We start from the raw sequence: 20,730 nt of genomic DNA on the forward strand, positions 1-20,730 counted from the left end.
CTCCCCTCCTGGGAGGCATATGCAACCCCTCACATCAAGAGGTGGACCTTATCTTCCCTCCCCTTGAATATGGGATGTCCTTGTGACTCCTTCTACCAGCACAGTGCGGTAGAAGTGACATTCTGGCACTTCTGAGCCTCTCTGCCTTAAGAGGGTTGGAAGTGTCTGCTTCCTCCCTCTTAGAACACATTCTCTTGGGATGCTCTGAGAGTCCAGCTGCCATGCTCTGAGATGCACAAGATACGTGGAGGGGCCATGTGGAGGAGAACTGAGGCTCTCTGACTGATAGCCTCAGCGGAGCTCCCAGCCAACAGCCCAGGTCAACGTGCAGCCATGTGAATGAGCCACCTTGGATGTTCCAGCCCAATCAAGCCTTCAGATGTTTGCAGCCCCATTCACAGATGACATGTATCAAAAGGATCATCTAGTCTTAGTTTTTTAAGGAACCTCCATACAGTCCCACTACTGGGCATATACCCTGAGAAAACCATAATTCAAAGAGACACCTGCACCCCATCGTTCACTGCAGCACTATTTACAATAGCCAGGACATGGACACAACCTAAATGCCCATCGACAGATGAATGGATAAAGAAGATGTGGTACATATATACAACGGAATATTACTTAGCGATAAAAAGGAACAAAGCTGGGTCATTTGTAGAGGCGTGGATGGACCTAGCGTATGTCATACAGAGTGAAGTAAGTTAGAAAGAGAAAAACAAATATCGTATATTAATCCATATATGTGGAATCTAGAAAAATGGTACAGATGAACCTATTTGCAGGGCAGGAATAGAGACCCAGACATAGAGAACAGACGTGTGGACACGGGGTGGGGGTTAGGGAGCTGGGATGAATTGGGAGATTGGGATTGACATATATACACTATTGTGTGTAAAACAGCTAGTGGGAAACTGCTGTATAGCGAAAGGAGCTCAGCTTGGTGCTCTGTGATGACCTAGATGAGTAGGATGGGGTATACATATAACTGACGCAGCAGAAACTAACACAACATTGTAAAGCAACTGTTACCCCCTCCCCCCTCCAAAAGGATCACTCTGCCGAGTCCAGACAGCCCAGCTCACAGAATCATTCAAGATAATAACACAGTTACTGCTTCAAGCCATGACGTTTGGGGCTAGTTTGTTACACAGTGATGGGTGACCCAGACGTGCTCCCTCGCCAGAGAGTCTGATAAGCTAGGATTCTTTCTCAGAAATCTGTCGCACAAAGGGCCACATGAGTGTCTGATCCTCAGCTGGCTTTGGATGTGTGAGATCAGCTGATCGGGGGTCACATGACCGATCAAGCCCTCAGAGGGAAAAAGACCACCAAATACTACTGACATAACAGCTGTAGCTTTTTGTTTTGTTATTGTTGTTTCTAATTTGGGATTACTTTTTAAAGAAGATTAGGACCAAGCAACACAAGAAACCCAAATGACTAAACTTTAGCCTTTCCAATCCCCCAAAAAGATTGAAATAAATTAAACATGGTTTCAAAATGAAAAAAGTTACCAGTGGGTGCTCTGTCTCCGTTCAATGTTACATGCAATTCAGCTCTAACAGAAGGAAAAAAGAGCCATTGTCCATTTGCCCCTACCATACCTCAGGCTCTGTCCCCTTGGCCTTTGGTGAGTGTGGGAACGCAACGAAATTTATTTTGACCCAAATAAAGCACTCCAGCCAGCCTCAGCCATCCAAGCCTTTGCAGCTTAGGCTCCAGACACATGAGTGGAGAAGTCATCTAGAAAGTTCAGCCCCAGCAGGCATCCCTGGAGCAGAGGCAAGACATGCCTACTATGTCCTACCTGGATTCCTGACCTCCAGAATCATGAGAAATAATACAAATTACTGTCGTTTTAATCTGCTAAGTAATGGACAACAATTTAAACGATGGGTAAACAAAACACCTAGGTACCTTAACCACAGCTAGCCTCCTGTTTCGAGTTTCAGGCCCCACACATCTGTCAAGGTTCCAAGAGTCTCCTGGTCTCTACTCACTATTCATTTTGCACAAGCTTTGCAGAGAACCCAGCAAAAATGGGCACTTAATAAAAGGCCACATGCTGACACTCACAGAGGATATGATTGTGAGTCACACCAACTATTATAGTGCAGGAAACAAACCACTTTTCCCTTCTTAGTCACAAGTCACGCTGGCAGGATTAAAACAACACTTCCATCTCCACACCCTTCTAATGTCAAAGGCCCTCGCCTATAAATCCTACTGATACTAGAGATAGCTTTCCATCCGTAGGCTCTCGCAATTCCAAGTCTGTTTGGATCAAGGGCATTTTGTTTTTGCCGAAGCCAAGATGTTCTTATTCAGACGTCTACTTACATGGAAGGAGCTCAGAGTCAACTGAATGAAGAGTCGTACGTGTCTTGGAAATCCTTCAACTTGATCGTCAGTGATGAAAGAGAAGAGAATCTCATGAACACCCAATAAAGGAATGAGGACCAGTGTGGACTTGGCCAATCTGCAAATAACAACCAAATACGTGTCATGAAAGGCACCCTGGGAACAGGCAACATTTTCCGCTCTTCTGTGCATTATTTATTGTAGCTCTAATTGTATTGATAAATAATTGGTTTTCCCATTCGTCTCCTTGGCTACACACTGAATGCTTTAAGGGCCAGTGTGGTCTTGTTCACTGATGCATCCCCACACCTGACTCATGGAAGATGCTCAGAAAACATGAATTGGATGAATGAATGAAAGAATGAGTGGGTTCCCCCATAGAGATTAACATATACCCACAGATCTTAATGTTTTGTTTGATGGATAGATTTCCATGCACATGGCTGTCACCCTGGAACATTACACCCCCTACCAGGTTTGACAAGCCTCCTGTTACCTGTCTAGCAGGTGCCTCTAACTGTCTATTCAGGACTTCCAATGTCAGTGCTTTACGGAGCCTGAGAAGGGAAAGAAAATGACTTGCCCAGGGTCACACAGCCACTAAGTGGTACCTCCCAGCCTGGAGGCAGGGCTTCTGACCTCACACTTAGGCCTTGAACACCCCAAGCAGGATTTCGTCACCTGTCCTCATGCTGCCCCCAACTCTGGTGACAGCAAGGGCAGCAGGAAATGAGAAACTGATCCTCCTCGTAAAAGGAGCTGTGTGGAAGCTTGCTCTTGTATACACTCTGCGCAAAAAAGACAAACATTCCTTTGTACCACCCACGTGCAGATGCACAGCTGGGACCCAAACATTCTGTACCGCATACCGGAGGTTCCCCAGTGGACCGACTATTAGAATTCCTTATGGAGCTTAAAAATATACTTTTTTTCTTGGTTGGCTCTCTCTCTCCATAGCTTTCTGAGCCCCAGTGTCGACCCCCTGAATCAAAGTCTCTGGATGTTGAGTCCTGGGAATGAGAATTTTTAAGGGATGCCCCACGGGATACTGAAGAGCAGCCATGTTTGGGGACAACTGCTCTTCACCATTGAGCTGCTTCTTGATTTCAAGCTAACTACATTAGCAAAGGTGACTCACATTCAGGGCATAAACAAAGGTACTGTCAGATACACACTGGGAAAAAAGAGCTTCAATGTAATGATTTTTTTTTTTTAGCTCAAGTTACTTGTCTTAAAGGGCCAGACTAGGAGAAGGTTCCTCCCCACTGAATAAAAACCCCATGGAATTAAAGATGTGGAAACAGAGAGGTTTTCCTCTTGGGCAGCATCTTCAGGAAAGTTTAACTTTATCCAAGGGAAAGTGCTTACGATGACACTTGCATCTGTGAGAGTCCTTCAGATGCAATGTTATCAATGAAACAAAAACCTCACCTTTGTGCCCTAAAAGGACCTAAAGCCTGTAAGAGCTGAGCAGGAGTCACCAAGGAGGGGGACTCCCCCCAAGCACATGGCCTGTGCATCCCAGGGCCTTGAAGGTCAAGGGCAGTCTGAGGAGTGGGGAGTCTGGGATGCAGGTTCTGGTTATGTGGTTCTCCAGAGCTAAGCTCACACCTACTTGCACACCCACACCTACCCTGGCACACTCACTTAGCTAAGCAACATTAAGGTGTCCCAAAGAGAGACTATGTCAGGAGTTCTGCGTTTCACTTGTTTGTTTGATTTCTAGGAGTGCTTTAAAAACCTCTAGCTCGGAGGTTGCAAAGTGGCAACCGTGGGGTATAGCTGACCTGCAGACAGTCTTTGCTTATGCTAGGTAGTGATTCTTGCTATTGGAGCCATCCTTAAATAATAAGGAGATTTCAAGCAAAGAGGTCTAGATCTTCAGCTTCTTTTGAAAAATGGGGAAATTATGCTGGGCCCCAATTCCTCCTTGGCAATCATCGGTTACAGCCTTTGGCGGGAACACGCATTCTCCAGATAAGACATGCAGGAGTCTTATCATCAACTTATTCTTGGGGCTATGCTGTGACACGATGTTTTTGTTTTTTGGCTGCACCGCATGGCAGGTGGGATCTTAGTTCCCTGATCAGGGATTTGAACCCGTGCCCCCTGAACTGGGAGCGCAGAATCTTAACCACTGTGCCACCAGGGAAGTCCCTAACATTATGTTTTTAAAATACACTTTTCATTTTGAAATGCTTCTATATCTATAGAAAAGTAGCAAAGATGGCACAGAGAGTTCCCACATACCCTCCACTGAGTTTCCCCTAATGTTAAAATCTTACAGCATCATGGTACCTTTGGCAACACTAAGAAACCAACATTGGCACATGACTCATTACTATACTCCAACTTTATCCAGATTTCACCCGTGTTTCCACTAATGTCCTCTTCACATGTCAGGATCCAATCCAAGATCCCACCTTTAGTATAGGAGAATTTTTAAAGAATGACCATCTTTTTATAACATTTTGGACCATTTTCACAACCACCACTTCTCTGGGTGGATGTCAGAAGGAATTTCCCACTCCTCACATGATTCTAAGTTCTCCTTGGACAAAGGACTATTTGTGTCTCTGTTCAGATGAAAATCCGTAAATATCTATAGCAGCTTCCTCTTATGAACTGTGTTTATGCCTCTTTTTAATCTACAGTCATTTGTTTATTTAAATGGATTAGTTTATTGCAGTCAGCTCTTCAACAAATATTTATTGGGCATCTGCTCTGGACGTACGAGCGAGTGCAGTGAGGAGGAGGCGCTGCGGTCAAAGGCAGCAGGACAAGGGGACAGTACCTGGGGCCTGGGTTCAAATCCCAGCACTGCCACTTACTTGGGCAAATTATTTTAACCTCTCTACCTGTACAAATGAGGATTATACTACCAATAATATAATATGAAATGTTAAAATAATAATAAAATTATTAATAATAATTCCCAGCAGTGTCCTTGTAAGGATGAAATAACATGGGGCCAACCTCAGAATACATGTTACCAGATACATGATGCGAGATCAATAACATTCAGCTATCACTGGTTTTTGTTTTGTTTTGTTTTGTTTTTCCCCAAACTTTTCTTTCACAAGAAACACTTTTTTTTTATAAATTTATTTATTTATTTGTTTGTTTATTTTATTGCCTATGTTGGGTCTTTTTTGCTGTGCGCGGGCTTTCCTTTAGTTGCGGTGAGTGGGGGCTACTCTTGGTTGCGGTGCGTGGGCTCCCCATTGCCATGGCTTCTCTTGTTGCAGAGCACGGGCTCTAGACACGTGGGCTTCAGTAGTTGCAGCACATGGGCTCAATAGTTGTGACTCATGGGCTCTAAAGCGCAGGCTCAATAGTTGTAGCACACGGGCTTAGTTGCTCCATGGCATGTGGGATCTTCCTGGCGCAGGGATCAAACCCGTGTCCCCTGCATTGGCAGGTGGATTCTTAAGCACTGCACCACCTAGGAAGCCCTAGCTATCACTGTTTTTAAAGAATCCATCCCTGTCCTCGAGTTGCTCACAACCTCATGACTTGGATTAATTTTCTTCCCTTTGTGACATTTTTCTGAAAGTTCTTTCAGAAAGGGGCCTGGGGTTTAGCATGTTTAGGGATGATCCTGCTTTACAAGTTCATTAAGAGTTCTGCCCCACGCATCACACAGAAAGTTAAGATTGTTCATCTAGGAGGAGGGAGCCACCTCTATCCTGGGAACCACGAAGTAGAGAGAACTCCCTCCAAGCTGAGCGTCCGCTGGTGTCTGTCCACAATCCAGGGACATTGCTTTTTTTTCCCAGGGCTGGCTCAGCTGTCCCTCTCTAGACCAGGCCGTTGGACTGCTTGAATGGTGGAAGCCAGGGGACGAAGGCTAAAACTACAGAAGGTTCTGCAGCTCCTAGCAACTTGCATCTCTGGCGAGGCCTAAGTGTGTTTAAACTTTCCTAAAATATACTCCGGCGGCTGGGGGCAGGGGGGAGGGGTCAAATCTTGAGAGCTACAGTCTGAAAGTTTTCAAAATCTGGGACAGTTGGAGGTCAGACTGTTCTTACCAGAGTTTGGACAGAATGCACTGGGACCCACTGCCCCTTCCTCCTCACCCTGGCAGGGGGCCCTAATGGAGGGGGCTGTGGAAGAGGAGAACCTTCCAACGTGAAGGAGGGCAGTGTGAGCTGGGGGTGCTCATGACCCTCTGGGGTGACGGGAAGCAGCTGTCCCAGGACTTAGAAAAGAGGGAGTTAGCACGGCCCGAACAGAAAGATGGGCAAACGTGCTTCTCAGCACTGTGGGACTCCCTGACCCAGGGAGTAAAATAAGGTGGCCTGGGTATGTCTTAAGAGACAGAGCCCTGACTTTTTGCTAATTAATAAGCATAAGCTAATCAACTGAATTGCACTCTGCATGGAGAAAAAATGAATAAACAGAAAGCAGGAGGCCAACCAAAATGGTGAGAAAAGTCCCAAGGAAGCAGGAAGTTCTCAGTATTCATCCAGCCCTCTGGATGGAGACTCTGGGGAATGAACCTCCCTCTCACCGCAGGGCTGTGGTGGTTTCTCAGGCCACTGCCGGTGACCTTTCAACACCAACCACTCTGATGACGTGATCACCAGGCAGCATTCTGGTGACTGCTTTGGATTTCTGGGTCTTCCGGCGTCAACTTTACGAGGAGTGCAGGCACTAGCAGCAACACCCAGGCCACCCCCACCTTTCACAGACTCTGAGGACGAATAATTGTATAGTCTGGTTTATGTTTCAGTCTCTCGTGAGTTCAGTTAGACTCAGTCTGCCCTCCAAAGTCTCAGCCACTGGGGAACACTGATAGGTCCCCAGGACAGTCCCCAGGTGGTGGCAAAGTTGCCAAAGTGAGGGGTCTCACACAGGGCAGCTTCCAGGTGGACAGGCACCCGGGTTCCTCTTTTCAAACTTTTTCCTTAAACGAGGATGGGAGGAAAAACAAGAAGTTTCCAGACAGACCATTTATGCCAGGCAGGATGACTCCTTCTCTCCCCAGAATAGCTGTCCCAAGTCACTGCTCAGCCATGAAGGTCTCCCAGTACCTTGACGTACACACGTCCAGAGATAACTGCCTCCTAGTTGGGTGAGCACACTTCAGGGCTATGCAAGGAAATCCACTTGGTGTTGGAAGAATATATAATAAGAGAAGATAACAGAAGCTCTATGTGTGTTAAATTTTTATCTATCCTTTATAATTTTCTCTATTTTGGTGTATCATAACGTACGTATTAGTTCAGCAGACCATGTGTATATATGATGAGCAACCTCTTTCTTTACTGATAGAGATGCATGATCAGAAAAGTTTGGGAACCACTGTCTTGGATAACTCTAGAGAAGAGTCTGGAAAAGAGGATGTCAAGGCTGCTTAGAAACACATTTGCCACGGCCCAACCAGAAAATTCCATAATTTATTTCACTAGAGCATCCAGTCCCGTGGTTCCCCCGCTCTGCTGTGTATCAGGATCTTCTAGGAACTGTGCTGTAAGACGTCCACGTAGTGGGACTCCATCCCTCAGTTACTGAATCAGATATCCAGTAGAGGGGCTTACGAGTTGGCCTTTTGGCCGGCTGTCTGGTGATGCTTAAAATAGCCAGGATGGAAAACTATTGTAGGGGCCACTGTGGGTCTGTAGCTCGGGGACAGCCCCAGCGGTACATGGTGGGCTTTGAGAGCACAAAATGGCAGGGTTTAGGGTCTCAGTCTGTATGAAAAGTGGTGCCTTGGCACTCGTCTGCCCTGTTTCTGTCTCCTGGGAGTGCTATTCTCTGCTGGGTTTTTATGGTGCCTGGGTTTCCCCTGTGCCTGACTAGTGAGAGGATTCCCTCCCTAAATGGACCCAGGCAGGGTAAGTGGGAGAAGCCCTGCTCTTGGCCTTGGACCTCCACCCTCAGAGAGTGGTGACAGGCTGAGCTTTGGGAAAAGGGCCAGAGAGCCTATCAGCCACTTGGAGGCTCGGCCAGAGGCGCCGTGGAAGACGGCACAGCTCTGTGTGGTCCAGGCCAGCCCAAGTGCCCCAGGGCCAGCGGGGATTGCACAATATTTGAGCCGATGACCATATGGATTTGCCTGGTCCTGCACTGTATGTGTTGACCATCCTGGAACTCCCGGGATGGGGGCGGGTTACACTGATAGGATTTGGGGTCTGGACACCTCAGGCAAATACCACTCACCACATCTGATTAGACTGGGACAGGTGTACCTAGGACCTCCTTTAATCCTATCACAAGCAGAGGATGGGTCTGTGGTGACACTCCCACGTGACACACCAGAAAGCAGACCCCGGAGGGACAAGCAACTTGCCCAAGGTCCGCCTGGGGTCACTGCCAGCATCAGCCCCCCGACTTGCATTCCACACCAACATCCCGGTCCTTGGCGAGTTAGAATGTGTGCCCCTCACAAGTCCTCATCCTATATACCTTTTGTTTGAAGCACAGTGCCAAGCACATTGTAGGCATTCATTAAATGTTTGTCGGATAATTGGAAAAACTACCTCCCCAGCACACCTGGCTCGGGGCTTGTTCTGGCCTTAGAGAGGGAGAAGCAGAGCTATAGCCACCCTCACTCACACCTCTGCCCCTGGCCTGCCACATGGACTAAAATCTCTACCATGGGAGAGGAACTTTGGGTTGAAACCCTCTGTCCCCAAGAAGTGCACACAAGCTGTAGAAAACAAAGAGTAACCTGGGAAGCTGGGAGGCAGCCCTTGCTCGCTCTTTCATTCATCATCTGATTGACAGCAAAGCAGAGCTCCATAAACACCCACGATCTGACTTACTGTGAGATGGGACAGCTGTCACCACGGAAACAGGATATGGGATGCAGCAAAGGCAAGTCACAAAGAAAGCGTGACTGTGTGAAGAATGTATTTCCCTGGACTCCAAAAGTTTGTGGTTACTCAAGGTTTTAAAAATACCCAGATACTCTCTTCTAATATATCCTTTATTCTGTTACCTCAAATCCTTCCCGAAAGAAGGCAACTTTCAAACTCCCCTTCACATGACTCTTTCCTGTCCCCATAAACCATCCGTTCTTGGGGGCATTGTAACAGTTTCCTGCTGGGGAATGTGTGCCCTTGACTACTCACCACTGACTTCATCTTCACGGGACCAGAAGGTCCTCATCTTTGGCAAAAGCCCTGCATGACCCCACAACACCTTTTTCGGAGGGGCTCTTGCTGGCACCCTTGTCTCAGGAGATAAACATACTAATGCAGTATCCACCCCCCCCCCCCCACTTCCTGGGACCTTAGCCAGAAAAGCCAGAAGGGGTCACAGTAATCTTGGACTATTGGGTACTGACCTCAGGCCACTCACCTGTATTTATAATCTCTGAAGCACATTTGATGAGCTTTGAGCTTAGAAATGAGAAGCTTGAGAATTTTCAGGAAGATGAAGAAATTGACCTTGAAAAAAAAAAAGCAGATGTGAGTAAGTGATAGACTCCATGTGGCTATAAATATCCAGGTCACCCTGAATTCAGCCATCAGATCCTTGTCCGCGGCATTCAGGGGCAACCTGGCAGTCAGCCGGTCAGGTGGTAAGTGGTCAGGGTGATCCCCACTCTCCCCCAGGCCGTCTCAACTGAGAGCCTGGAAAGGACCCTAAAGAGCCATTTAGTTTATTCTTCTGCCCCCGGAAGACCTACCACAATAGCCATCTGAGAAATGCAGGTGGATATTTACGTTATTATTTTTAATTAACATATATTGAGTAATTACCGTGCCATGCATCTGGCTAACTTTCCATACATTATTTTATTGAATCATCACAGTAATCCTCTGAGGAAGCCACACTGTTTTTATGCCATGATACAAGGAGAGAACAGAGGCACAGAGGAGACAAGCACTATTCCCAAGGTTGCACAGCTAGTAAGGGACTGAGCCAGTAATTAAATCCTGATTTGTCTGATTCCAACCCTCCCATCTCTTAAGCAGAATCCCACACTGCCTCCCACTGTAAAGAATTCCTATTGATGTTGAACCTGAGGTCCTGTTGCTGCCACGGAATTCTCTGGAAAGCACACATTCTCCACTCCCTAGATGACCTTCTACAGCTGTCATGAACTGGGAAAATTCGACCCTTGATTATCAGCCTTGGTAGAAATTTTAAAATGTGTCTGCAAATTCTTTGACACGTCTCTCTTCAAAAGGCAGAGCCTAATTCCCCTTTTCTCTCTGGAATGTGAACTAGGTTTTTTTTATTTTTATTTTTTTTATCTAATGAAAAGAATATGATGGAAGGGATGCTGTGAGTTCTGAGGTGAGGTCTTCAAAAAGGATGGCGTCCACCTGGTTCTCTCTCTCTCTCTCTCTGGGGAAAACCAGCCACCGTGTTGTGACGACACCCAAGCAGCCTGCGGAGAGACCCACATAGGGGGCTTGAGCCCTCCTACCAACAACCAGCCCTGGTTGCCAGCATGTGTGTGTGAGCCTTGGAAGCTCATCCTCTAGCCCCAGCCAAGCCTTCAAAAGGCTGCAGCCCTGGCCAACTTCTTGACAGCGACCTCATGAGAGATCATGGACCCCTGGAAATACAGAACAGCAAGTAGCCAAGTGTAAGCAGGGCTTGGAGAATGAAAACAGGGTTTGTGAGATGTGAGACTGGAGAGGGAGGGAGGCCTGGTCCTGCAGAGCCTTTCATGGTCACACTAAGGAGTTTGGGTTTTCTTTTGAAAACAGTGATGATGGATTTCAAGCTGGCAAGTGACCTGATCAGATTGCACTTCTGCATTTCAGAAATCTCATTGTAGCAGGCAGTGTGGAGACTAGATTGAATGAAGTCAAGGCTGCAGAAAGGGAGACCAGCTGGAAGGCGGTGTCAGAGTTCCTGGGGAGGATGATGGAGGGGTGACATAAAGCAGCAGGCCTGGTGGTTCAGTGATGGAGAGGAGATGGATTAGAAATTATTAAGGAGTTGGAGTCAGATGATCTTTGTTACCAGCTGGATGTGAGATCAAAGATGACCCTCCGGTTTCGTGGTAGATCTCAACGTGTGGCAGTGCCATTCACCAAGAGAATAACCACACAGAGGAGGAAGAGCATTGGGGGATGACGCTTGGGGGCTGGGTGAGAAATCTAGTACTTTAGGACACAGAGATGTCCCCAAGGCAGTGAGATATTTACATCTGGACCTCAGTAGAGCGGTCCTAGCCAGAGCATGGAGACATTGGAGTTGGTGAGACTGTCCAGGGAGGCTGTGGAGACCGGGAGAAAAATAGGATTCCGAGAATCACCTTGTAAAGAAGGGAAAGGTGGAGGAAGTGGAGACAGCAAAGGAGATTGAGAAAGTGTAGCCAGGGCGGTCAGAGTGAACCACAAGGAAGTGGTTTCCTGGAAGCTCACGAGGGGAAGGATTTTAAGAAGGTTTAAATGCTACAAGAAATTTAAGGCAAAATAAGACCACCCTTACCAAGAAGGAGCTCATTAAGAGAAGCTGCAGGAGACAGGAGACAGCGAGTGTAGACCACACCGAAGAGACTTGACTGCAAAAGGAAGCAGACGGATAGAAGAGTAGTTGGCAAGGGCTGCAGAATGAAGATAATGTCTCTCCCCTTAATTGCAGGGCTAATAGAGGTTCTGGGGTACAGTTATTTTTAAAATTGGAAAGACTTAAAAATGCCTCTATGCAATGGAGAAAGAGCCCATAGAGACAGTGGTCAGGTGACAATTAATGGAGGTAAGTCTCTATGGACATTGAGCCAGCACAATGCTGGTGTCCTTGTCTTAAACCACAGACTGGAACACAAGCTGCAGAATCCAACATATACCTCTTATTACCTGTCGTATTGGCCTCGGGAGAATCAATGCTCAAAGCTAAGAGGATAGAGTTTCAGGCAAGAGGCTATTTATCCAATCTGCAAGCCGAGGGCGATAATGGAGATTTCCAGCCAAAGACTATTTAGAAACAGAACACTTAAATACAAACTAAGTGTAACCAAGTAATTTATCCGCTTTAATGCGATCTCTGTTTTTCATCACAAAGAGAAAACGTTGTGTGCTTGGCTTAGTGATTTGTTGAACGCGAGCATTTTTCTTACAGAGTAAACCTAATGGGGGAGAGGCACATATTTCAGCGAATTAATTTCAGCCAGGACTGTCTCCTAGGTAATGAAGCCTGGTGATGGAGGAGTGTGTGGATTCACTGTTCTTTGTGTCTTCCAGAGACCAGGCAAGAGACAATGGGCATCAACCACTGGGCCATATGGGCGAAGCACTGCTTCACTGCCCTGGAATGAAACATCAGCCTAGTGGACCCCAGAACCTCCACACATCCAGGTGCCCCAGAAGACAGGGGTCAGCAGTCACATTTGGATGGGGCCGTTTGCCATTTGTGCACCGGCAGGAAAGGGGCTGAGGGAGGAAATTTTTAAAGAACCCAGCCAACTGCTCTGGATTCTGTGACCAGATATGGGACACTTAGGACCCCAAACATAGAAGGCTCCTTTTCAGGTCCCAGACAGCACAGAATGCACATGATCAGATGTACCATTCTTGGTGACATTCATTTGGTGCCACGCCAGCTGCTGTGCTCCAGATCTGGGTTTACAAATTGGCAGAGGTGGTTGCCAGCACGGGGTGGGGGGTGCTCAGAGGTACGTCTCATGTGCCCCTAAACTTCTCCACATCCCCCCAAGCTCCTCCTCCTCTGGCCCACTATATAGACTAAAATGCTTACATTAGAGCTACTCTTTGGGGATAAAACACTCCATCCTTAAGAGCCCTGCTGAAGGGTATATGCCACATAGAAGGTGAAGGATGGCTGGAGAAAGACTTTCATTCGTTCATTTTTACCACAATGAAGACTTCAATAAACACCTATGATCTGACTTACTTTCACCATGGGAAGCAGAAGATGGGATGTGCAAAGGTAAGTTTTGATGGGGTGGAAAATCCAGGGTATGGGGAGAGTCCCACCATAACTCTTTAGAAGAGGCGAGTGTGGGAGAGAGGAGAGGTCTTAGGAAACCCAGAGTGACAGAAAGCCCCTGGGTTCCTGGTGAGGCAGAACCCAAAGAGGCACAAGGCCAGTAAAAACGAATTATGGGACTTCTCTGGCAGTCTACTGGTTAAGATTCCACACTTCCAACACAGGGAGTGTGGGTTCAATCCCTGGTTGGGGAACTAAGATCCCACATGCTGCTCAGTGCGACCAAAAAAACCCCACCTAATTTTACCAATTTCTCAGCTTTGCCAAGTCCCGAGGCTGGCAGAGAAGATTCAGTAAGAGTGAGTGAAGACATCTGAGTTTATAATTTCATAAAGCCAATAGATAGTTTATTCAATTCATTGGCTCAAAAAAGCCATTCCCCTGGGTATTCAATCTGGGTATTAAATTAACAGTTGACCTGTTAACTTCAGGAATCAGGATATGGAGAGGACAATCTTGCAGAATTTACTTATTTTGTAAGGCTGTCCTTGAAGGGTTAGACTAGTCAAGCTTCCGTGGATTTACTACTGGGAGCAGCAAAGATTAGGATATAAGAAAATATCATGTTCTAGTATGGTTCTATCCCACACTCAAGGGTTTAATTTAAGTAGTGAAGTCTTATATCCTGAAGGAGACGGGAGTTCTCCAATTTCTGTGTCTGGTCAAAGACCTCAAGATCACCTGAATTCTTCAGGTTGTCACATTCTGGTCATTTCTGAAATATAGGGAATCAAGAGGGCAACAAAGTCAGCTGATACGGCTAGAAACCCAGCAGGACGTACATCAACCCATCAGTACACGCAGACCCCACGTGGGAGACAGGGGGAGAAGCCCAGCTACCATAACCAGGGATGCTCACCACGGAGCCTGAGTCTGGGATGGGAAACTCCCCTGGGTCTCACTGCTCTGTTCACCATGCACATTTGGTTTTTCCCAGAAGCGTCGGCTTCGTGCTCCAAAAAATAGAGCCCAGCCTTAAATTTAGCCAGGATGAAACAAAACTGCAAAATGCCCTGAAATGCCAAACACTACCAGCAAGATCTTGATTATTATGTGACTTTTCAGTACTTCATTTTAACTAAAAAATATGTAGAGCCAAGGGGTTATCATTTTTTAATACAATAAAGGGTTGGGGGACTTCCCTGGCGGCACAGTGGTTAAGAATCCACACCTGCCGGGGAGAAGAAAGATGGCGGCGAAGTAGAAGGAGGTGGAGTGCATCCCTCTCCACAGATGCATTGGGAACGCACCAAAAGATGCAATATTTCCCACAGAGAACCAGCTGAACACCAGCAAACGACCTCGGACACCAGAAAAGACTGCAAAGATCCCGACATAACCGGTAGGGAGGCATTTGCGACTATCAAAGAGGGTGAAGCAGAGCTGTGGCAGACGGGAGGGAGTGAGAAACACACGGAGGGGCCGCACCACGGCTCAGACTGCCCGGACTCAGACGCCGATTCACAGCTGAACAGGGGGTCTGGGAGTGGGAGTGTGGGAACCAGGGAGCTGGTTCAGGGCGAGAAACATTGTTGGCGGTGGGGAGACGGACGGAGGGGACAGGAGGGAAGAGGTCCGCAGCGAGGAGCACCTACCACAGAGAGCCGCGAGGCCACAGTGGCGGCTGGATACTGCTGACTCACAAGCTGGCGGGAGGAGCTGCGCGCGCAGCCTCTCTCTCGGCGCCTGCGCTGGACAGAGGAAGGACCCCTGTGGGCCAAGCTGGCGCTTAGGGATAAGAAAGGCCCCGGGGCGGGGCTGGCCTAGAGTGCCTGCAGCTGAGAGCAAAAAGCCCCGCAGAGCGGCCCAACTCTGAGACATTCTGTTCACACCTAAGCCACCGGTGTTCCTCTGCAACAGGCACCGCCACACCCGACGGAACCGCCGATTTCCAGACAGGGCGCCACTGCTCACTCACTCCCAGGGAAAGGAACCACTATTGTATCCTCTCTCTCCCCACACACCAGCACTTACAGACAAGCCATAAAGGAAGCTCTGCTGGTCGCAGAATAATACAAAAAACCCAAGGCGGGTAGAAGGACACTTACAGCTGAGACCCCGAGGAAACAGAAATATTAGTATTGATTCTATTGAACTGGTCCATTCTGGGGTCAGTTCTAGGTTTTTTGTTTTTTGTTTTTTTTTTAATTACGAGCTTAGTCATAAGGGATCTACAAGTTTTTGTAACGTATTTTTATTCCATTTTTTATTCTATTTTTATTTTTAGCCTTTTTATATATTTCTATTTCTAGCTAAGTTTTTTGTAGTGCTGACTGTATCTCTCCTACCTTCTTTTCATCTCTATCTTTTATACATTTCTATTTCTTTTTATTTTCATATTTCCAGTCACACTACGCTCTTCTGTTGCCCTGTCTTCTATCCTTCTTTAGTTTATTTTATCTTAATATACTTATAAGCAATATTATTGGTCTGCTCTGTCTCCTTGCTTTATCCCCCACATGACACACTGATTTGGTATTTATTATTAGGTTTTTGTCTTTATCTTAGTTCTAAGTATAATTGTCTGATTTCACTTTGGGAATCTTCAGTCTGTCTGGTGGTACTCTAGCTCTTTATTATATTTCATCCTAGCTTTCAGTATCTCCCTGGATTTGTGTTTGTGTGTGTGTGTGATGTTATTTGTTTGTTTGTTTTTGCTTTTGTTTCTGTTTTGGTTTTGAATTTCTGTTGGTTTTCTCTTTGAATGTCTGATAGCATACTGGGGTTCTTCTGTCAGGTCATTCTAGTGCCTTATGTTCTATTGGATTCAGTATTTGTGTGTCTTATACATGTATGTGTTTCCTTGACTTAGTATATGTTTGACTCAACACACTGCCATTAGTCTGGGGCTTGGAAAGTCTTCTTTAAACCCCCTTATAGCCGGGACAAGCAACCTCTGAAGTTTGGACTACCATGAGAAAACAAAGAAACACCATGCAGGCAAAGGAGGAGGAAAAAAACCCACAAGACCAAATAAATGAAGAGTAAATAGGAAAAATGCCTGAAAAATAATTCAGAGTAATGATAGTAAAAATGATACAAAATCTTGATAACAAAATACAAAAAATACAAGAAACAGTTAATAAGGACTCAGAAGAACTAAAGAACAAAGAAACAGCAATGGACAGCAAAATAACTGAAATTAAAAATACTCTAGATGGTATAAACAGCAGAATAACTGAGGCAGAAGAACGAATACATGAGTTGGAAGATAGAATGGGGGAAATAACTGCCACAGAGCAGGAAAAAGAAAAGAGAATAAAAAGAATGGAAGACAGTCTCAGAGACCTTGGTGATAACATTAAGCGCACCAACATTCGAATCATAGGCATCCCAGAAGTATAAGAAAAAAAGAAAGGGTCTGAGAATACATTTGAAGAGGTTATAGTGGAAAACTTCCCCAACATAGGAAAGGAAATAATTAACCAAGTCCAAGAAGCACAGAGAGTCCCATACAGAATAAACCCAAGGAGAAATACACCAAGGCACGTATTAATCAAACGAACAAAAATTAAACACAAAGAAAAAACATTAAAAGCAGCAAGAGAAAAGAAACAAATAACATATAAGGGAAAACCCATAAGGATAGCAGCTTACCTTTCTGCAGAAACTCTGCAGGCCAGAAGGGAATGGCAGGATATACTGAAAGTCCTGAAAGAGAAAAACCTACAGCCAAGAATACTCTACCCAGCAAGAATCTCATTCAGATTTGAGGGAGAAATCAAAAGCTTTACAGACAAGCAGAAGTTAAGAAAATTCAGCACCACCAAACCAGCCTTGCAACAAGTGCTAAAGGAACTTTTCTAAGTAGGAAACACAAGAGAAGGAAAAGACCTACAAAACAAACCCAAAACAATTAAGAAAATGGTAATAGGAACATACATGTCAATAATCACCTTAAATGTAAATGGATTAAATGCTCCAACCAAAAGACACAAACTGGCTGAATGGATACAAAAACCAGACCCTTCTATATGCTGCCTACAAGAAACCCACTTCAGACCAAGGAACACATATAGACTGAAAGTCAAGGGATGGAAAAAGATATTCCATGCAAATGGAAGTCAAAAGAAAGCTGGAGTAGCAATACTCATATCAGACAAATTAGACTTGAAAGTAAAGACTATTACAAGAGACAAGGAAGGTCACTACATAATGATCAAGGGATCCATCCAAGAAGAACATATAACAATTGTAAATATCTATGCCCCCAACAGAGGAGCACCTCAATACATAAGGCTAATGCTAACAGCCATAAAAGGGGACATCGACAGTAACACAATAATAGTAGGAGACTTTAACACCCCACTTACATCAATGGACAGATCATCCAAACAGGAAATAAATAAGGACACACAAGCTTTAAATGACACATTAGACCATCTCGATTTAATTGATATTTATAGGACATTCCATCCCAAAACTACAGAATACACTTTCTTCTCAAGTGCACATGGAACATTTTCCAGGATAGATCACATCTTGGGTCACAAACCAAGCCTCAGTAAATTCAAGAAAATTGAAATCATGTCAAGCATCTTCTCTGACCACAACGCCATGAGACTAGATATCAATTACAGGAAAAAAACTGCAAAAAATACAAACACATGGAGGCTAAACAATACACTATTAAACAGCCAAGAAATCATTAAAGAAATCAAAGAGGAAATCAAAAAGTATCTAGAAACAAATGACAATGAAAACACAACAACCCAAAACCTATGGGACGCAGCAAAAGCAGTTCTAAGAGGGAAGTTTATAGCAATACAGTCCTACCTTAAGAAACAAGAAAAATATTGAATAAACAACCTAACCTTACACCTAAAACAATTAGAGAAAGAAGAACAAAGAAACTCCAAAGTGAGCAGAAGGAAAGAAATCATAAAGATCAGATCAGAAATAAATGAAAAAGAAAGGAGGGAAACAATAGCAAAGATTAATGAAACTAAAAGCTGGTTCTTTGAGAAGATAAACAAAATTGATAAACTATTAGCCAGACTCATAAGGAAAATAAGGGAGAAGACGCAAATCAACAGAATTAGAAATGAAAAAGGAGAAGTAACAACGGACACCACAGAAATACAAAAGATCACAAGAGACTACTACAAGCAACTATATGTCAACATATTGGATAACCTGGAAGAGATGGATAAATTCTTAGAAAAATACAATCTTCCAAGACTGAACCAGGAAGAAATAGAACATATGAACAGACCAATCACAAGTATGGAAATTGAGACTGTGATTAAAAATCTCCCAACAAACAAAAGCCCAGGGCCAGATGGCTTCACAGGTGAATTCTATCAAACATTTAGAGAAGAGCTAACACCTATCCTTCTCAAACTCTTTCAAAATTTAGCAGAAGGAGGAACACTCCCAAACTCATTCTAAGAGGCCACCATCACCTTGATACCAAAACCAGGCAAAGATGTCACACAAAAAGAAAGTTACAGGGCAAGATCACTGATGAATATAGATGCAAAAATCCTCAACAAAATACTAGCTAACAGAATCCAACGGCACCTTAAAAATATCATACATCATGATCAAGTGGGGTTTATCCCTGGGATGCAAGGATTCTTCAATATACGCAAATCAGTCAACGTGATTCATCATATCAACAAGTTGAGGGATAAAAACCATATGATAATCTCAATAGATGTGGAAAAAGCTTTTGACAAAATTCAACATCCAGCTATGATAAAAAAAAAACTCTCCAGAAATTGGGCATAGAAGGAAATTACCTCAACATAATAAAAGCCATACATGAGAAACCAAAAGCCAACATCGTTCTCAATGGTGAAAAACTGGAAGAATTCCCTCTAAGAACAGGAAGAAGACAAGGGTGTCCACTCTCACCATTATTATTCAACATAGTTTTGGAAGTTTTAGCCATAGCAATCAGAGAAGAAAAAGAAAGAAAATGAATCCAAATAGGAAAAGAAGAAGTAAAACTGTCACTCTTTGCAGATGACATATTATACATAGAAAACTTGAAAGACTCTACCAGAAAACTGCTAGCACTAATTGTTGAATTTATTAAAGTAGCAGGATACAAAATTAATACACAGAAATCTCTTGCATTCCTATACACTAACAACGAAAGAGCAGAAAGAGAAATTAAAGAAACTCTCCCATTTACCATTGCAACAAAAAGAATAAAATACCTAGCAATAAACCTGCCTAAGGAGGCAAAAGACCTGTATGCAGAAAACTATAAGACACTGATGAAAGAAATCAAAGATAACACAAACAGATGGAGGGACATACTATGTTCTTGGATTGGAAGAATCAACATTGTGAAAATGACTGTACTACCCAAAGCAATTTACAAATTCAAGGCAATCCCTATCAAATTACCAACGGCATTTTTCACAGAACTAGAACAAGAAATCTTACAATTTGTGTGGAAACGTAAAAGACCCTGAATAGCCAAAGCAATCTTGAGAAGGAAAAATGGAGTTGGTGGAATTAGGCTTCCCGACTTGAAATTATACTACAAGGCCACCATGATCAAGACAGTATGGTACTGGCACAAAAATAGAAAGGAAGATCAATGGAACAGAATAGAGAACTCAGAGGTAAGCCCAAGCACATATGGGCACCTTACCTTTGACAAAGGAGGCAAGAATATACAGTGGAAAAAAGACAGCCTCTTCAATAAGTGGTGAGGGAAAATTGGACAGCAACATGTAAAAGAATGAAATTAGAACACTTCCTAACACCATACACAAAAATAAACTCAAAATGGATTAAAGACCTACATGTAAGGCCAGACACTATAAAACTCCTAGAGGAAAACATAGGCGGAACCCTCTATGACATCCATCAAAGCAAGATCCTTTTGGACCCACCTCCTAGAATCACGGAAATAAAATCAAGAATAAACAAATGGAACCTAATGAAACTTAAAAGCTTTTGCACAGTGAAAGAAACCATAAACAAGACAAGAAGGCAACCCTCAGAATGGGAGAAAATACTTGCCAACGAAGCAATGGACAAAGGCTTAATCTCCAAAATATACAAGCAGCTCATGCAGCTTAATACCAAAAAAGCAAATAACCCAATCCACAAAGGGGCAGAAGACCTAAATAGACATTTCTCTAAAGAAGACATACAGATGGCCAACAAACACATGAAAAGATGCTCAACATCACAAATCATTAGAGAAATGCAAGTCGAAGCCACAATGAGGTATCACCTCACATCGTTCAGAATGGCCATCATCAAGAAATCTAGAAACAACAAATGTTGGAGAGGGTGTGGAGAAAAGGGAACTCTCCTGCACTGTCACTGAGAATGTAAGCTGGTACAGCCACTATGGAAAACAGTTTGGAGGTTCCTTAAAAAACTAAAAATAGAACTACCATATCATCCAGTAATCCCATTACTGGGCACATACCCAGAGAAAATCATAATCCAAAAAGAAACATGTACAGTAAT

At 44.4% G+C, this 20,730-nt stretch overlaps 1 protein-coding gene across 1 annotated transcript in view; it reads right to left on the minus strand.

Moving 5' to 3' along the window:
- Nucleotides 1-20,730, minus strand: part of GLP2R (glucagon like peptide 2 receptor) — a 56,860-nt gene that overhangs the window by 4,784 nt on the left and 31,346 nt on the right. Inside the window, exons 10-11 of the mRNA XM_057716355.1 lie at nt 9,676-9,764; nt 2,347-2,485 (exon numbers count right to left, since the gene is read on the minus strand). Coding sequence (XP_057572338.1) covers nt 2,347-2,485; nt 9,676-9,764 — 228 coding nt within the window. The remainder of the gene's footprint in view (nt 1-2,346; nt 2,486-9,675; nt 9,765-20,730) is intronic.

Source organism: Hippopotamus amphibius, chromosome 17, assembly GCF_030028045.1.
Source record: "Hippopotamus amphibius kiboko isolate mHipAmp2 chromosome 17, mHipAmp2.hap2, whole genome shotgun sequence".
NCBI classification, from domain to species: domain Eukaryota; kingdom Metazoa; phylum Chordata; class Mammalia; order Artiodactyla; family Hippopotamidae; genus Hippopotamus; species Hippopotamus amphibius.